This window comes from Mirounga angustirostris, unplaced genomic scaffold, assembly GCF_029215605.1.
Source record: "Mirounga angustirostris isolate CCGP_5_RB_7025 unplaced genomic scaffold, mMirAng1.0.hap1 SCAF_9, whole genome shotgun sequence".
In the NCBI taxonomy this organism is placed as follows: domain Eukaryota; kingdom Metazoa; phylum Chordata; class Mammalia; order Carnivora; family Phocidae; genus Mirounga; species Mirounga angustirostris.
Window position 1 is genome coordinate 56,378,055 of NW_026991717.1, and position 14,539 is coordinate 56,392,593.

The 14,539-nt window shown below is 42.5% G+C and overlaps 1 protein-coding gene across 6 annotated transcripts in view; it reads right to left on the reverse strand.

The window, feature by feature from the left end:
* Positions 1-1,343: 1,343 nt before the first annotated feature.
* SEMA6D (semaphorin 6D) overlaps positions 1,344-14,539 on the reverse strand; it is a 52,534-nt gene continuing 39,338 nt past the window's right edge. For 2 of the 6 annotated variants that reach the window (XM_054513557.1, XM_045900139.3), the window contains exons 2-19: positions 13,895-14,057; positions 13,387-13,498; positions 12,762-12,822; positions 12,589-12,651; positions 12,378-12,479; positions 12,065-12,155; positions 11,503-11,622; positions 10,719-10,807; positions 9,778-9,995; positions 9,537-9,668; positions 9,055-9,210; positions 8,791-8,964; positions 7,840-7,980; positions 7,666-7,743; positions 7,149-7,249; positions 6,737-6,793; positions 5,098-5,265; positions 1,344-3,323 (exon numbers count right to left, since the gene is read on the reverse strand). In XM_054513557.1, the coding sequence (XP_054369532.1) occupies positions 2,035-3,323; positions 5,098-5,265; positions 6,737-6,793; positions 7,149-7,249; positions 7,666-7,743; positions 7,840-7,980; positions 8,791-8,964; positions 9,055-9,210; positions 9,537-9,668; positions 9,778-9,995; positions 10,719-10,807; positions 11,503-11,622; positions 12,065-12,155; positions 12,378-12,479; positions 12,589-12,651; positions 12,762-12,822; positions 13,387-13,498; positions 13,895-14,003 (3,261 nt within the window). In that variant the 5' untranslated portion in view covers positions 14,004-14,057 and the 3' untranslated portion in view covers positions 1,344-2,034. The remainder of the gene's footprint in view (positions 3,324-5,097; positions 5,266-6,736; positions 6,794-7,148; positions 7,250-7,665; positions 7,744-7,839; positions 7,981-8,790; positions 8,965-9,054; positions 9,211-9,536; positions 9,669-9,777; positions 9,996-10,718; positions 10,808-11,502; positions 11,623-12,064; positions 12,156-12,377; positions 12,480-12,588; positions 12,652-12,761; positions 12,823-13,386; positions 13,499-13,894; positions 14,058-14,539) is intronic. The other 4 variants (XM_045900141.3, XM_045900140.3, XM_045900144.3 and 1 more) reach the window with 4 other exon arrangements.

The window sequence follows — 14,539 nt, forward strand, 5'->3', positions numbered from 1 at the left end:
ATTAATATTGGTAAGGTGAATTCAAACACGTTTGTTGGCGGTGGACTGAATAGTATTTATCGTTGGTTGGTTTAATTTATTATTAATCTGTAATATTTTAGTTGCAAAGCTGACGTGTTTCAAGAACAGAAGTTCTTCCTAGTTTTTGAGTTTCCAGAGATCTCAGGGAATCACGTTCCTTATAAAACAATATTCTCAAAGGAAAAGAATAACTGTATCAGTATTCTACAATCTGTATAAAAATGCTCTGGTCTTCTGCAACCCATCCTCCCCCAAGTGATACAGATCATCAGTGTTATCACAAAAAATCAGTTGAACTTACTCGTTTAAGTCAGGAGCATTCCTCTGCGTTGGTACTTTCTAGATTAGGTTCAATAAACCATGGTGTGGTGTGCAGCATATTAACTGAAACAGTCATCAGGGTTACACATCATCAACTGTAAGTGGCTTCTGCAAAACTACGAATAAATGACCCTACGGTTCCCGTAGGTGTCACATTACCCGAGAAACCTCATTTGACTTCACATTATCACTGTTTCATCCTTAGGAAAGCAGGAGTGGAATGTTTATCATGGCAAAGGATGTAATGCTGCTATTTGGGTGGACTGTTGGACAATTAATTGTTCTAGGTTGTTTTCACGATTTTTTAAAAGTCTTTTCAGGTGCTGGTTGAAAAACATTTACAACTGGCACTCGGTAAATGATGTGCTATACTGAAAACACTTGACATATTTTAGTACTTCTATCATTCTCATGAATAAGGCACAAAATGCACAGATTCAGGTAAACTCACATGTAATATTTACAGTATATTGTCATTACCTGCATGACTTAAAAGAAAATTCTCATATAACACAACATAGACAACATGATTGCACCACTGTTCGGTTTTCAGAGACTCTCTCTGTTAGGCCAATTAGAAATCCTTTCACATCTCTTTCTTTTGTCTTCTGTTTTGTTTTGTTCTTTGATCTTGGGGGTAGGAGGAGTTAAAGGAAGAGAAATTATACTACACAGGAGAAACCAAACAACATCAAAATAAAACCTTATTAGTGTGTCCAAGGTTAAATACAGTGAGTCAGGTTTGGATTCACAGTGGACAGGTAAATTTTACTACTGAATACTGGTTGATAAATCAAGGATACCTCTTAACATCTCTATCTCCTTAAGCTGGCAAGACTGTAATAGAAGTTTTAATGAATAGCAGCACAAAATTACTTAGAACTCTTACATTCTGGCATTGGGGACCATGTGAGTCAAGTGAATCATTCTGATGGTCAAATCAGCCTTGATTTTATTTGTTTCTTTTCTCAAAGCTGAACCCAATGGACTGCTGTGGGAAGAAGTTATTGTCTCTTGTTCAGTCATGCTCAATGTAAACAAGTCCATAGCACAAAAAGATGCAATGGGCACCAAAACAAATCCTAGTGGGTAGAGAACACACACACACTCACACACACATATGCACAAACGCACGCACACGCACCACAGTTCATTGGTGGCATGAAAAAAACGCCACACTTGAAAAAAATGCTACAGTTTGGGTCTAAGACTGAATTTTTAGCAAATCGTTTGGTAATCTACAAGTTCGTTTCTTTGAGACATTACCATTGTTTTTTGACATTTGTGCAAGAGGCAAGGTGAATGCATACAATTAAAATGTTCACATTTAATGGGAAGACCACACACAATGGTAGTCTAAGTTGAACCCATTTTCAAGTATTTGCTCACAGATTCTTCTGAGTACTGTATCGGCTCTCTCTACTGGTGGGGTAGCCCCTGGGAGCTACACATCTCTTTAGCTTCAAACAAAAGAAATGGAATGACCAGCACCTTCCTTTGTTTTCGGGCAAGTACACAGAAGCTTTGCTGTTGTAGCTACATGTGGCAAGTTCTGATGTTGCCAAAGTTAGAAAGAGTTTCTTTGGCCACTTGGTTCTCTTAAAATACAAGGGAGTCTCTTATCTTAAGGTACCCTTACAACATCATCCTCTCAACAACATGGACAGGATAAAGCCACACGGAGAATAACACCTAGTAAGTGTATTTGTTCAGTGGTCTGACAGACGTGGTTTGAGGAACAAATGAAGGCTTTGGTGGCACATCAGGTTTTAAGGACGGTGTCCTCTTTAGTCCCGTCCTAGGAAGAGTGCCATTACTTATACAGCTGCTCTGTCTGGAGAGGGAAGGCTGCAGATGAACACTCACTGGCGTGCCCTGAATATAGTCCACCTTAGCCCCAGTGGGGGTGGGCATGTACCCTCCACGGTTCATACTAGGCTGTCTAGACAACAAAACACCATTTGGTGAGTTTAAGTTTTTAGGCATTGCAGATATAGAGTGCCTCTGCGAGGAATTTTTGTGATAACCCCTTTGTCTTTCCAGAGACGTCATTGGGACTCCAGGAGTGGTGGGGACGTCCACTCGCTTGGTTGGGCTGTTTCTGGGGAGAGTTGAAGGAGGAGAGTATAGTGATGCCTCCCGGTTAGGGACCTTGGGTGGGACCTCAGATATAGGTCCCACAGGATCCAGCATTAGGGTCTGGTGGGCCATCTGGATATCTCCCATGATGGCTTTGGGGTTGCTGTTTGGGTCACTTAGATGCTTCAGGAGATCATTGAGGGTATTTCTGGAATCCACAGAACGCCGGTGATCTCTTTTACTGGATGACTTGGTAAGTGGGTGGTCAATGTTTTGAAGCTTCTTTTCAGCTCTGTGAGCATTGGAGTTTGAGAAAGACGTGTTGTAGTCATGAGTAGCATTAGGAAGAACAATGGCACTGGGGATATGCCCGTGACTTAATGGGGAATGGGGTGGTGGACTAGCAGGGAAGAACTGTGGGGTTTCTTTCCTTGAAGGCCCATGGCCATGGGCCTTGTCTGAGTGGCTCTTCATGGCCTGCAGGGTCTTCTGGTGAAGCACAGGTGTAGACTCAGGCGTGGGGAGAGCAGCCAGTTCGGGAGGTTGGCCCCGATGGTCCATCACCATGGATTTAGTATCTCCGTTGGGAGGCAACTCTTTCCGACTGGTCAGCAGGTTACTGTACAATTTGGGAGAATCGATATTCTGTTGATATTCCTTGACCGGGCTGTCAAAGAGACCATTCAGTTTGGCAAAACTTCCACTGGAGTCTGTGCACGACTGGGCAGATTCTGCATCTTTATGAATCTTTCTGTTTTTCCGAACAAACAGGTCACGATAGCAGTATACTGCCACACCTGCAATGAACGCACCCAAAACAAAAGCGGCAAAGACACAGGTGATGAGGACATTCATGTGGACCATCTGGTTGGACTCTCCCGACTGGACCTCCCATCGCACACCTGCAACAGACACGCAGAAACAGAGTCTGAGTGAGCTGCTTCTTTCCAACGATATGAGCCAGCAAATGGCTTCCATTGAGCCAATACTACCTTCTCATGGTCCATATGCTTAGCCTGGAGGGTCAGGGAGACTCTCAAATTCTCATCTATATATTTTTCTTGAGTCATGATCGGATCCCCAGAGACATATACGATTGCTGCAAATGCCAGGATAACTCTGATCTCCCACTGATCCGTATGCATGTGTGTTTTTCCCCCAAATCCCTTCTAAGTAGTTGTTATCTAACATTCAAAATTTTAAGAGTTTGGGGGTCTAAAAATTAGGGTTAGAAAGTACGTATTTTCTAAATGGCCAATTTAGAAATGCTTCGAAGTGTTTTGTCTCATGATTTTCTCCTAATTCGTAAGTCAGGATTACTGGGCAACTGCTGGAATTAGGAAAATGTATGGGTTGGCATAAATGTACATTATGCTAAAATAAGTATGCTAAAATAACTATGCTATCTTAACTAGAAAAGACACACAACTGGTTCACAAACAAAAAGCGCCTGCTTGGTCGTTGCTAGCTACAAACACGGACTTCCATGTTTGCTTCGATCTTTTTTTTTCATTCCATCTTGGAGTGAATTACTCTTGAATTGCTTGCTATGAAAGAAATCCAGAGAGTCTAGAGAAGTATAATATGTAGTTAAGTGATATTATCCAATTGTCTTGAGATATTTAAGAAATATTTAAGTTAGACTAGAAGAAGAGTGGATTAGTTTGTAATTGTTGGGATTTTTAATGCAACCACAGACATCTAACAGTCAGTCAAAGAAATGTTAGTTCAAGAGGTATCCAAGTCTGTTACATGCTGTAAGCACTGCTATCCCAGGATAAGGTTAAATCAGAGTAATTTTGAAGATTCTGTTGCTTTAGGTTAGTACTAAGGCCTTTGAACATTAGTTGCTTTTAATCAATGTTTGGGATTATGGAATTCAGCGGCACTCAGAAAGACAAAGAAAGAAAAGTAGAAGGAAATGATACTACTGAAGGAAACAAAACAGAAAGAATGATTATAAAACTGTTTACAATGAAAACGTGTAAAACCCAAATCAACAGACGTAAATCATAAATGACAATGTACTGGCATAAAAACTGATTGGAAACCTGATACCATAGTTTGCTAAGCACCAAAGAAGAGATTTTTTTTTTTTTTCCCGGAGTAATAGGTCTACTAAGCTAGTTCACCAGGCAGCTGTTTTATAACTGCTTCTATTAAGGGCTGAAAGTGATAGTTATGGACAAGTGCTCTGTTATGTTTTATTGCTTGTGACATTCAAGCAACTCACTAGCGCCTTGCATATCCTTTTCATATTGCATATGGAATCGAAGCTAAACAGAAGGCTGGGAAAGGCTATTAGACGAAACATCTGATACCAGGATATTTGTAATTAATGAGTTTGGTGTTTTGATGTTGTTGGGGTGGTCCTGGAAATTCTCTGACACTGAGCAGCCTCTCAGCGTCTTCAGGCAGAAACCAACACAGACTAGATTGTCTGAAGGGCCATCTTCTCAACCCTTTCTTTCACAGCTTTCCACCTCTTTGGTCTGTGAAGGGACGCACTCCATACAAGCACAGAAACCGGAGTGAGGGCAGCCAGGGGAGGTGGCGTGAATAACAGCAGAGCTGTGTCAGTCCACCCCCGAGAAACCCTACATCCACCAGCTTCTCAGAGATATCAGGAATCAGGTTTCCACTCAGCAAGAGATGAGTTCCCTGGTGAGGCCTTACCCTTTGGGATACCTGATAAAGGATCAGTAAAATCAGAAGTGTTTGGGTCATCTTGAACTACAAATTTCCGGGAGCTCGTCAGTTTAGGTCTCCAGGTATCAATCACTTTAGGTGTAATTTCTGGGATACTTGCCATTGTGGTAACAGATGATGAAGATACCTCCATGTCTGTGGTGGCAAACAGATTTTTATTAACGCGGGCAGTGCTGATAGATTTCTCTGACCTGTTGCATTTTTAAGTAAAGTTTCAATCAATTTTATGAGAAAGCCTGTTCTAGGATTTCATTAAAAAAACACATTCAAAGAGACTATACGAAACCTCTTTCTTGCAAGGGAAAAAGAAAAACTAAAAATTAACCATAAAGACAAATTAAGCGGATTTCAAAACTAGAGACGCTGAAAACGCTCCTACCGAAGCCCCTATGTGATGAATGACCCTCGTGGAAAAGGTAATACAAATCCCAAAGATGAACTGCTACTTTCTCGTCTTTTTGTGAGATGGGATCAGTTCATTTCTTTTTGTGTCTATGTCTAAAAGCATTGTCCTGGACGGCTGGAGACGGTGGATCCTTCACTGGGGAACCTACAGGGCAACTTCGTCAGGAAACACCTGTGTGAACACTTGACTTCTGACCCACTGGAGCAGGTTGTTGTGTGTCTACCACGGACCTCCCGTCCGTCTGTGCAGTGAGGCCTCCCACCATCCGCGGTAAAGCACCGAAGCAGGGAGGAACCTCACCTGGGCTTTTCAACATGCTCAGGGAATTTCTTCCAAAGAATTAGCAACAACTCATGCAAAAGAAATGGCATTTATAAACTGAATAAGGATGCGCTGATACATAAGATCTGGCGTCCTTTTCTCCCTTTTGAGGAATGAAACTGCTGTGAGCTTTAGAAGCAGCAGGAGGACCGGAAGGAGCTGAACCTCTTAGCACGTGTGTTACTGATTTCCACAAAGTAGATTTTCCCTCAGAATGTAAGCATACGGCTTTAGGTTAAAATTCTGGAGACCCCCGTTCAGACTGGTGCAATGGTTGCAGATGAAGACTCCAAAACAGATACAGACAGACGGGCACGGAGAGCCCACTGAACACCTTCATACATCAGATACCAGCTTCATTCAACGGGAGCCTTCTGCACACCACCGAGACCACAACATTCAAAGATTCCCGGGCTCACTGCAAACCATTCAAAAAAAGACGTCCAAAATGTATAAATACACATTTTGGGGAAATGTGTATTTGTTTACTAGGCCTTAGGAGAGGTGAGGAGAGAAGGGGGAAACAATGAAATTCTGCCATCCATTCAGTATAGATGGCCAGAGGGAGCATCCACAATGCACAGGGGTGAGAGAGAAGAAAAGCTTGGGTGGGCGGGCGTGCAGCTGGAATGCAGTCTACGTGAATCCATTTGATTTTTCTTACGGGATGTGCCTTGGTCAATGATGAACTGTTAACATGCTACACAGGGGTGGAGTGCTGAGTAAGAAAAAGTGTTTCAGTACCATCGGTGGGATTATGAGTCAAAGCAGAAACATGAAAGGCTGCCAAACTGCGCAAAAGGAGGGGAGAAGGGGCTGAAAATGCTGAACTGAAGGAAAGAAAAGGTTGTTAATTCAAAAAAATTAAAAAAAACTAACCAGATGTTGGACCGCCAAATATTTTGTAATCTGGTGTAGTTGAAGTAGGCAAAATTTCTAAAAGAATTAAAGGAACAAGTAATCAGTAAAAAGTAACCAAAAGAAAGCAAAATTTATGAATTCCAATTAACTAAAAAAGTCAAAAGAAAAGACTATAAATTAAAAGATTAACCTGCTGGTTAGACTACCTTTCTCTAGATTTTCTACAAAACTGTAAACGGTGAAGGAAAAAAAAAAAGTAAGATTCTTCTCTAACGCATCCCATGACCAAACAGCTCAGCTTTTGCGAAGTTTAAGTTAAATGCTAGGTGGTATGTGTCCTGAGCCATTAAAAGGCTGATTGTAAAATAATGTTCACGTGCAAATGTGGTCAAAAAGAACTGCCAGAAGGAGAAGGAAGATCCGGGCTTACCATGGCAGTCCCCTAGGTGGGCCGTGTTGCCGTATTCTGTGTCTTGTTCATATCCTCCAGCGCTGTGGTTATGGAAAGCAAAGAAGTCTTCGGTTAACAGCCTTCATAGGGACACAAGTGACAACCAGAGCAGAACCAAGAACACAGACCGATTAGTAAGAATGGGCGGAGAGAAAAAAATGGACATTTCAACACAGCTTGCTAAAACGAGTATTTCTTCTTTCAACATCTGGCCACTAGAATGTTTAAGAGAGGAGAGAGAATTGTTTGTTCTCTCCATCCATTTCCCTCAGGTATTATCCTGTCTACAATCTCCCTTCCTTATTACAGCCCCAGATCTGATATTTTCTTTTCTCTTTTCTTTTTTACTTCTCCCATATCAAAAAAAGAAAAGAGAGGAAGAAAAGAACAAAAGTAGTATTACTGGAATTTTTCTTAAATGTCTAGCTTTAGAGACCCCAGAGAAGACAGAGGCAGCTCTCCGAAGATCCTGGCTAATGTGACAGAGCATACTTACAGCATCCCTGGGGTCACTCTGCCACAGGTGCCCTGGCTTAACCAGCCACAGTACGGGTCCCGAGATGCAACACAAGACCTGTATAAAAACCAAACAGAATGGAACTTGGATTTTCTCATCATCAAAGGTCACGACGCTGCAAGACCCATGGTAAGGAAAGAAACATCAGCTTACTTTTTACAGGATCCGTAACGCTCACAGCGACTGAGGGGGAGGCGAATAACGCAGCTGGAGAATGCCACGTACACAGCGTGATGGTCTTTATCCAACTGTAATGAGATGACCTTTCTGTCCTCCTCATTCTCAGCATTACACCTGTATTTGGGGATACATTTGAAGCCCTGTGTTTAGGAAGTCGAAAGCTACACGAAATATGCAAGGCAAGTGGGGTTTGGCTTTGCAATTACTAAGAGCTGGGAGATCCTGAGGGATATTCTCAGTAGCAAACCAGTTAAGTACATAGTTTGGGAAGTAATAATTCTGTGTTTGATCTTCTGCTACTCTGCAGAATTGGTTAAACTTCAGGTTGGACAAAGTTTGGTTGTTTTTTTTATTTAAGATTGCTTTCTTGTTCTGGTGACGGAAGGGAACTGTGTTTGTGAAGACCACTTTAGACCAAAGGGAAAGAAAAAGGCCAGGGTTTCAATGCACTTAAATCTTGCTGGGCTAGATGTTTCTGATCTCTTTGTAGTCTCCTTTGCTCCATTTCTCTCACCTACTTGTTTGTTTCAATGGTCCAGTTATCTTTTGTATCAGTGGTTGGAAGACTTGTATTGTGAGCGTGCGCATGTGCATACTTGCAACAACTGCCTGCTGCAGGCAGCGGCCGAAAATAAACCTGCGGGGCATCAGGGGTGGCTACTAACACGTTATCACTGCCCATAGGTGGGATAAATGAGGGCTGAATTATTTTTAAACTAATCCGCTGCCCACCATCCTAGCCCTAGTGGACTCAGGAAAAACAACAAACTCAGGATTTATTTCACTAAGGACAGACAAAACCAAACCAAACACTAATATGCCCAACCACTGCTAATTTCTGGGGCGCAAAGGAAATTACTAGATGAAATACACGCCGGAAAGTTTCGAGCCGCGCTGAAAAGCCTTCTCGTAAAATGCACCTACTTTGCATGGTTGTATGCTTCAATCTCTTCCAGCAATACACTGTCATTCAAAGAGAAAGGGCTGGTCTTTGCCAAAACTTTAAGCACCACGCCAGCTTCAGAGCCAACAAAGATGACTGTGTAGTTCTGGTGGGGCCCAGCAGTGTGGTCGACGGCGATGGCCGTCAGTCTGTACCTGCCAGAGGAGGTAGGCCAAGTCAGAGGGGGGGGGGCAATGGGAAGAGAAGGTGTGAGAGGGGAGGGGCTGCAGTTCCAGCCGTATTACCTGATCCGGGTCTTTGTGAACCAGGGCTCGTCGGCAATGGGTGGGACGGCAGAGTCCATTAGCGGGTGGGATTTGATGAACGACAGGGTTTCATCAGGGAAATCGATGGAGGTTTTATAAGCTTCGGCAAGGCCATGCTTTGCACAACAGCCAGGCCTGAAAGGAAAACAGTGTGTTTTTCCCCCTCCCAAACTGTATCTAAGGGAGAAGTGTCCATTCTGAAAGAAGAGGCTGAGAAAGAAAGGAGAATGGGCAAAACCAGAGGAGTAGCGCGCTCTCCCTGCGCTCAGAAGGCTCTCCGCATTCACCCCCGCGGGGCTCAGTGGACTGGCTCTGTCTGCAGTGCCCCCTCGCCGCCCCCCCCCCGGGGACCCCTTCCTGGCACGGGAGGTTGGTCCCCCTGCTCTCTGAGGATGGATGCTTCCAGTGACCAGAGGGTTTTGTTAAAGACAAAAACCACTTTCTGTCTTTTTTTTCTTTACCTTGGCTTCGGTACTTTGTCTTCGGGGACTGCTGTCCACACAGAATCTGGGGTTTTCTGTTCTTTAAACCGTCCTTTGAATACTTTTTCAATGTCATCCATGCTAAATGCACACACTGCAGACCCAGGAATGCTGCAAAGGGGGACAGCATCAGGGAAAGCATCCAACAACAGGAGGCCCACTCCTGGGTCCCAGAAGCATGCACAGAACAGCTTGAGAAGTGCCAGGGCTCGGTTCTCACCTGTTGAGCTGTGTGGTGAACACCCCGACCACAGTGGGGATGCCATTGATTTGTATGATGTCTGTAATAGACTGCAGAACATCAAAGTAGAAAAACGAATCTCCGGGGACAGAGCAGTTAAGCCGAGCCTTCAGAAATGAAGTCCAGTGTTTCTCCAGGACCCGCTGGGAGCCACCCATGTCATTTTTACAGATGCGGGCCACACGGGAATACACAGCCTGCCCGGGGGACGAGAGCAAAGCCACAGGGTTATGCGCAGGGAGGGGGAACGGAAAGGAAAAGTTGCTATTTAAGGGAGGGACACAAGAGTGCTAAAGATACGTCTGGCTCGAAAGAATCTAGCAATCTTCTCTCTAGGGATTTGTCCGGTAAGAAGATTTACCTGGGAGAAAAGAGGGCCATTTTCCTGTTCTGCCAAACGAGCTCCCCAAGAAGTAAGCTGTCGATCTGGCTGGGGGAATGCGAACCATCCCCACACTTGGTCTCCCACCTGGTCTCTTATATCGCTAATGAAATGTGCCATCCTTAAACTTGGCAAAACGAGGCTGCGATGCTTTAAAATTATACGGGCTTTTACTGAAGCCCTCAAAATTGAATAGGGGCCTCTACTTTCCATCCTGCCTTTTGATGCTGAGGGAGAACAAACGATCAACAGATTTCTAAAGCGGTAAAGAAGTATCCATAGCTCAAGGGTGCCTGTAGAACACTCTCGGCGGTGACAGAACAAATGAAACCATCTCAAGGCCTAAGGTTGCTATTCTCACGCTGGCCATTGTTCAGGTGTTTTCCAGCAATTATTCTCATGATAAGCAATTCACTTCTCTGCACTTGGCCCTAAATGCACTGAGTGCTGGAAACCACGCAAACAGCATAACTCTACCAAAGCGGGCTCAATTCCCTGCAGTACAAGTCCAGGATACAAGTCAAGTGCATATACTTGCCTTGCCTAAATTATTATGTTCCACAGCAATTTCTCGAAAGAAGAAATAGACAAAGTTTCCATATTCTATGGCATGAAGAAAATGTGGCTCTGAAAGAGAAATCGAAAACAAACTGGTTCCTAAAGGATAGTTCAATTAGCACAAGACCCCGGCTGCTCGGCATGACTGACAGACGACACATAGCTACACACAAACTAGTGAGAACCCCAATATGCCAACGCACTCAAGGAGTCCCAGTATGGGTGTGTTGAAGCTTCAAGGAACCTACCGTCTTTCATGTCAGCTAATGGACTGTAAAAAGCCTATGGGAACTGAACTACAGCAAAGGTCTTTGTTTCAGCAGATTTATTCATTAACCTATTTAACTAGGGAAGAAAACTTCTTACATGGAGAATGAAAAATCTTGGTATCTAGACTCCAAAGAACAAAGTGGCTCTGCGGAGATGAACTAATTGATAATCAGTGCTAACTCTGGAGGATAGGTAGATGGGAGTGGACAAGGAACATTATGTGTATTCAGAGGTAGGCAAATTGGCACAGAGAAATGAGCTCTTTCTTTTTTGAGGTCAACTGGGATATAACCGTAGATGAATCTACTTTCCTGACATGGCAACTTATTTCCTCTTTCCTTGTCAATGCTCCCGCTTACAACCAAAGCAACTTGTACTTGCTCTAAATAAATAACAGAAAGTCATGCACTGAGCCTCCTGATGCCATGGCTCCTGGTCCCATTTGGCCATCCCACTACCCTTGGCAATCCCACAACGCTGCTTTTCAAGGGTACCTTTTATCCATTTGGAATCATATTTTATTGTACGAAGGGCAGATCCATCACCCATGCTTCGATAAATAACAGCATCGCTGGCCAAGAAGTCAGCCACTGTGGCAGAATACAGCTTCCCATCTGAAACCAGAATTATAACTTGGGTAAAATAACCATAATTATCCGGTAGTGTGTTACCCTATGTAGTATGTTATACCTTTTGGAGTGCTTTCACCTGTTATCCCTATATATACAAATCGACCTAGACCTGATGCTCATAATCAACCTGTGACAGGTTGCCCCCTGGTATCACTTCATTTTACAGATTAAGGATCTAAGTATCAAAAAGCTAAGCCACTTATTCAGGGTCATTGACCTAGTTAACAACAGAGCCCAGTGTCAGAATACTTATAATATGCTCACTTTTAAATCCTCTTTTTTGGAAATTTTTTTCCTAGCTCCTAGACTATGAAACACCTATAACAAGGTAGCTGCCCCACTTATGAGCTTTTTTCTTCCTTTAAATTCCCTTTTACCTTCAATGTCATTAATCATTTATATTCATTACACTAAAGGATCTTACCAGCAAAAAGGGCAACATTGGTTTGTCTGGCATCAAATGGGCATCTTGCCAGGCCACTAATTTCCTCCCCGTCATACTCTAAGGTATTCAACTATAAAAGAAAAATAAATAGCTGGTGTCACATCTGTTCAATGTACCTGTTTGAAGGCAATACTGCTTTATTTGTACCGAAATTCTATTTGAAGAATTTTGTCTTTATTCTTCCATAGCATTAGAGATAAATGGGTTATAGCAGAAAGGATTCAACTCTAACAGCATGACAGCGAAGAAAGAAAAGTTGATAAAAAAAGCACACCATATGAAATATACTCACCCTATAGTATCTACACATGGGATTAAATGCATTGGTACCACATACAAAAACCATCTCATCGTTTCTTGGAACAAATACTTTAATAAAGTTGTGGCATTCATCCTAAAGAAAGTAATAATTAAATTACTATTAGACATTCCATATGCTGACATTGTTGGGTGAAGCCCACATAAAGACTAACTCTGGCAGATAACTCGTCTGTTTTACTTACTTTATGTTTGCCTTTCATAGCACAGTTTTCTCGGTCCTGTTGTCTTGACCGCCATGTCAGTTTCTGTATTAACCAAGCAAAACCAAAGTTCGGTATTTTAAGTGAAACTTTTTGGACGGGAGGGAGACATTATCCAAGTTCTGAGGGAATGCAAATAAATTTCACTTGCTCACCTTGCTCGGTATTACTTCTGTTTTGGGGATTTCATTCAAGTTTACTGTATAAACTTGATCCCTGTTGGAAACAAGCCAGTAAGTCATATCATGTGAATGCATAAAAGTGTTAAGCTGCTTCTTCTTATTTTATTTTTTACAGATCTGCCTTTATTGTATTTTGGAGATCATTTGGATTTTCTCTGTCTCCAACAAAGTCAACAAAGAGTACTTTTTCATTAGTGAGATGCTTTTATATATCACTGTGGTTAGGGAGCAAAGAAAGCTCTTCTCTTCAGGCATAGGTCAAACGGCTACTTGGTATTAGCATAGACATACTTCTAATATTTGCTTGAATAATTCCAAGTTAAAAAAGAATAAAGAAAGATTTTTTTTCCCCCTGCTGCTTTAGGAATAAAGAATGGTGTATGATTGCTTGATGGCAGTAATAAAATAGCACTGCTGAAGGCTTTAGCTCTGTATTTGTTCCTGGTAACACAACACTGACTCTTCTCAGTGATTATTTTTGGCTACTTGCAATTTTTGATCACAATCACATATTAGTTTTTCATGAACTAGACACATTAATGCAAGCACCACAAGAGAAAAGAATTTTAATCTAATAAACCAACGAGAGGAAAATTACCTGCCAGCAATATAAAGTGTGTCTCGAATTTTCAACATCAGCTGAAAGTCCAGCCTGTGCTGGGATTCATTGCCTGAAGGGCGTCCTCTAAAAACCGGATATTGCCTTGAATCTGCAAGTAAAAATGGGCTAAACTATCAGTCAGGATTATGGAGCTGAAGAATCAATATACAGCATTGATTAGCTGTATATACTAGTTGTAGAAGGGTTTTAACTAAATTCCTCTCTTAAGGTCTTGAATACAAATGAATAAAAGATGGTGAATGTTAGCAAATGGTCTTTTTCTTTTAACAGAAAATATATAACCTATATATGGGTTGCTTTAGAAAAGCAACCAACAAAGCTGTCCCATTTTCTCCAAACACTAAGAAAGGGCTCTGGATCAATTAATATGCAAAAACAGTTTTGAGACATATAAAACTCTCTTTCTAAAAACAAATACACGTAGAGGATCAAAACCAAGAAAGCTCCCTTCTCAGAAAAGAAGAATGCTCTTTAGATTACTTACAGTGATAATCAACTGTATTGAGGGGTTCATCATCTTCAGGAAAGCTGACTGCCCTCAGCTGGGAAATCATCAGGAGCAGCATGTAGGCACAAAGCAGGAAGAACCTCATGGTGGGCCAAGATGAAGTCAGAGCAGCCCCTCCTCAGAAATCCCACTTAGCTACCTGGAAAACAGAAACAATTTGGAAAGATCTCTATGCTGTGATGAAACTTTCTCATTTGTAATCAGTTCAATTTTCACCACAAGCTCTCTCCGGTGCCCCCCTCCCACCAGGAGCCCTGGCAGCAGTGGGTGAGGTATCTCTGAAAACACAGGCCAAAGATGGCAACATGCCAGCTCTGATTAAAGCATCTGGTGAGTATATGGAAGTTTTAGGCACATTTGCAGGAGTTTTTGAGGTAACTATGTATGTCATCACAGCAAGACCACCAGAACCACAAACAGAAATGCTGGCTGCTGACTTGGCAAGAAGATGGGCTAAGTTGGGATTAGAATTTTAATTAAACTCCAATCTGCTTCCCTTCCCCCAGCCTGAAATACATCCAGTACAGCTTGTCTCTGCACCCCCCCCCCCCATGAAATGCCCAAGCTGTCTCACAAATATCCAGGGAGCTGATGGTCCTGTCGCCCCTCATCAGATCCTTG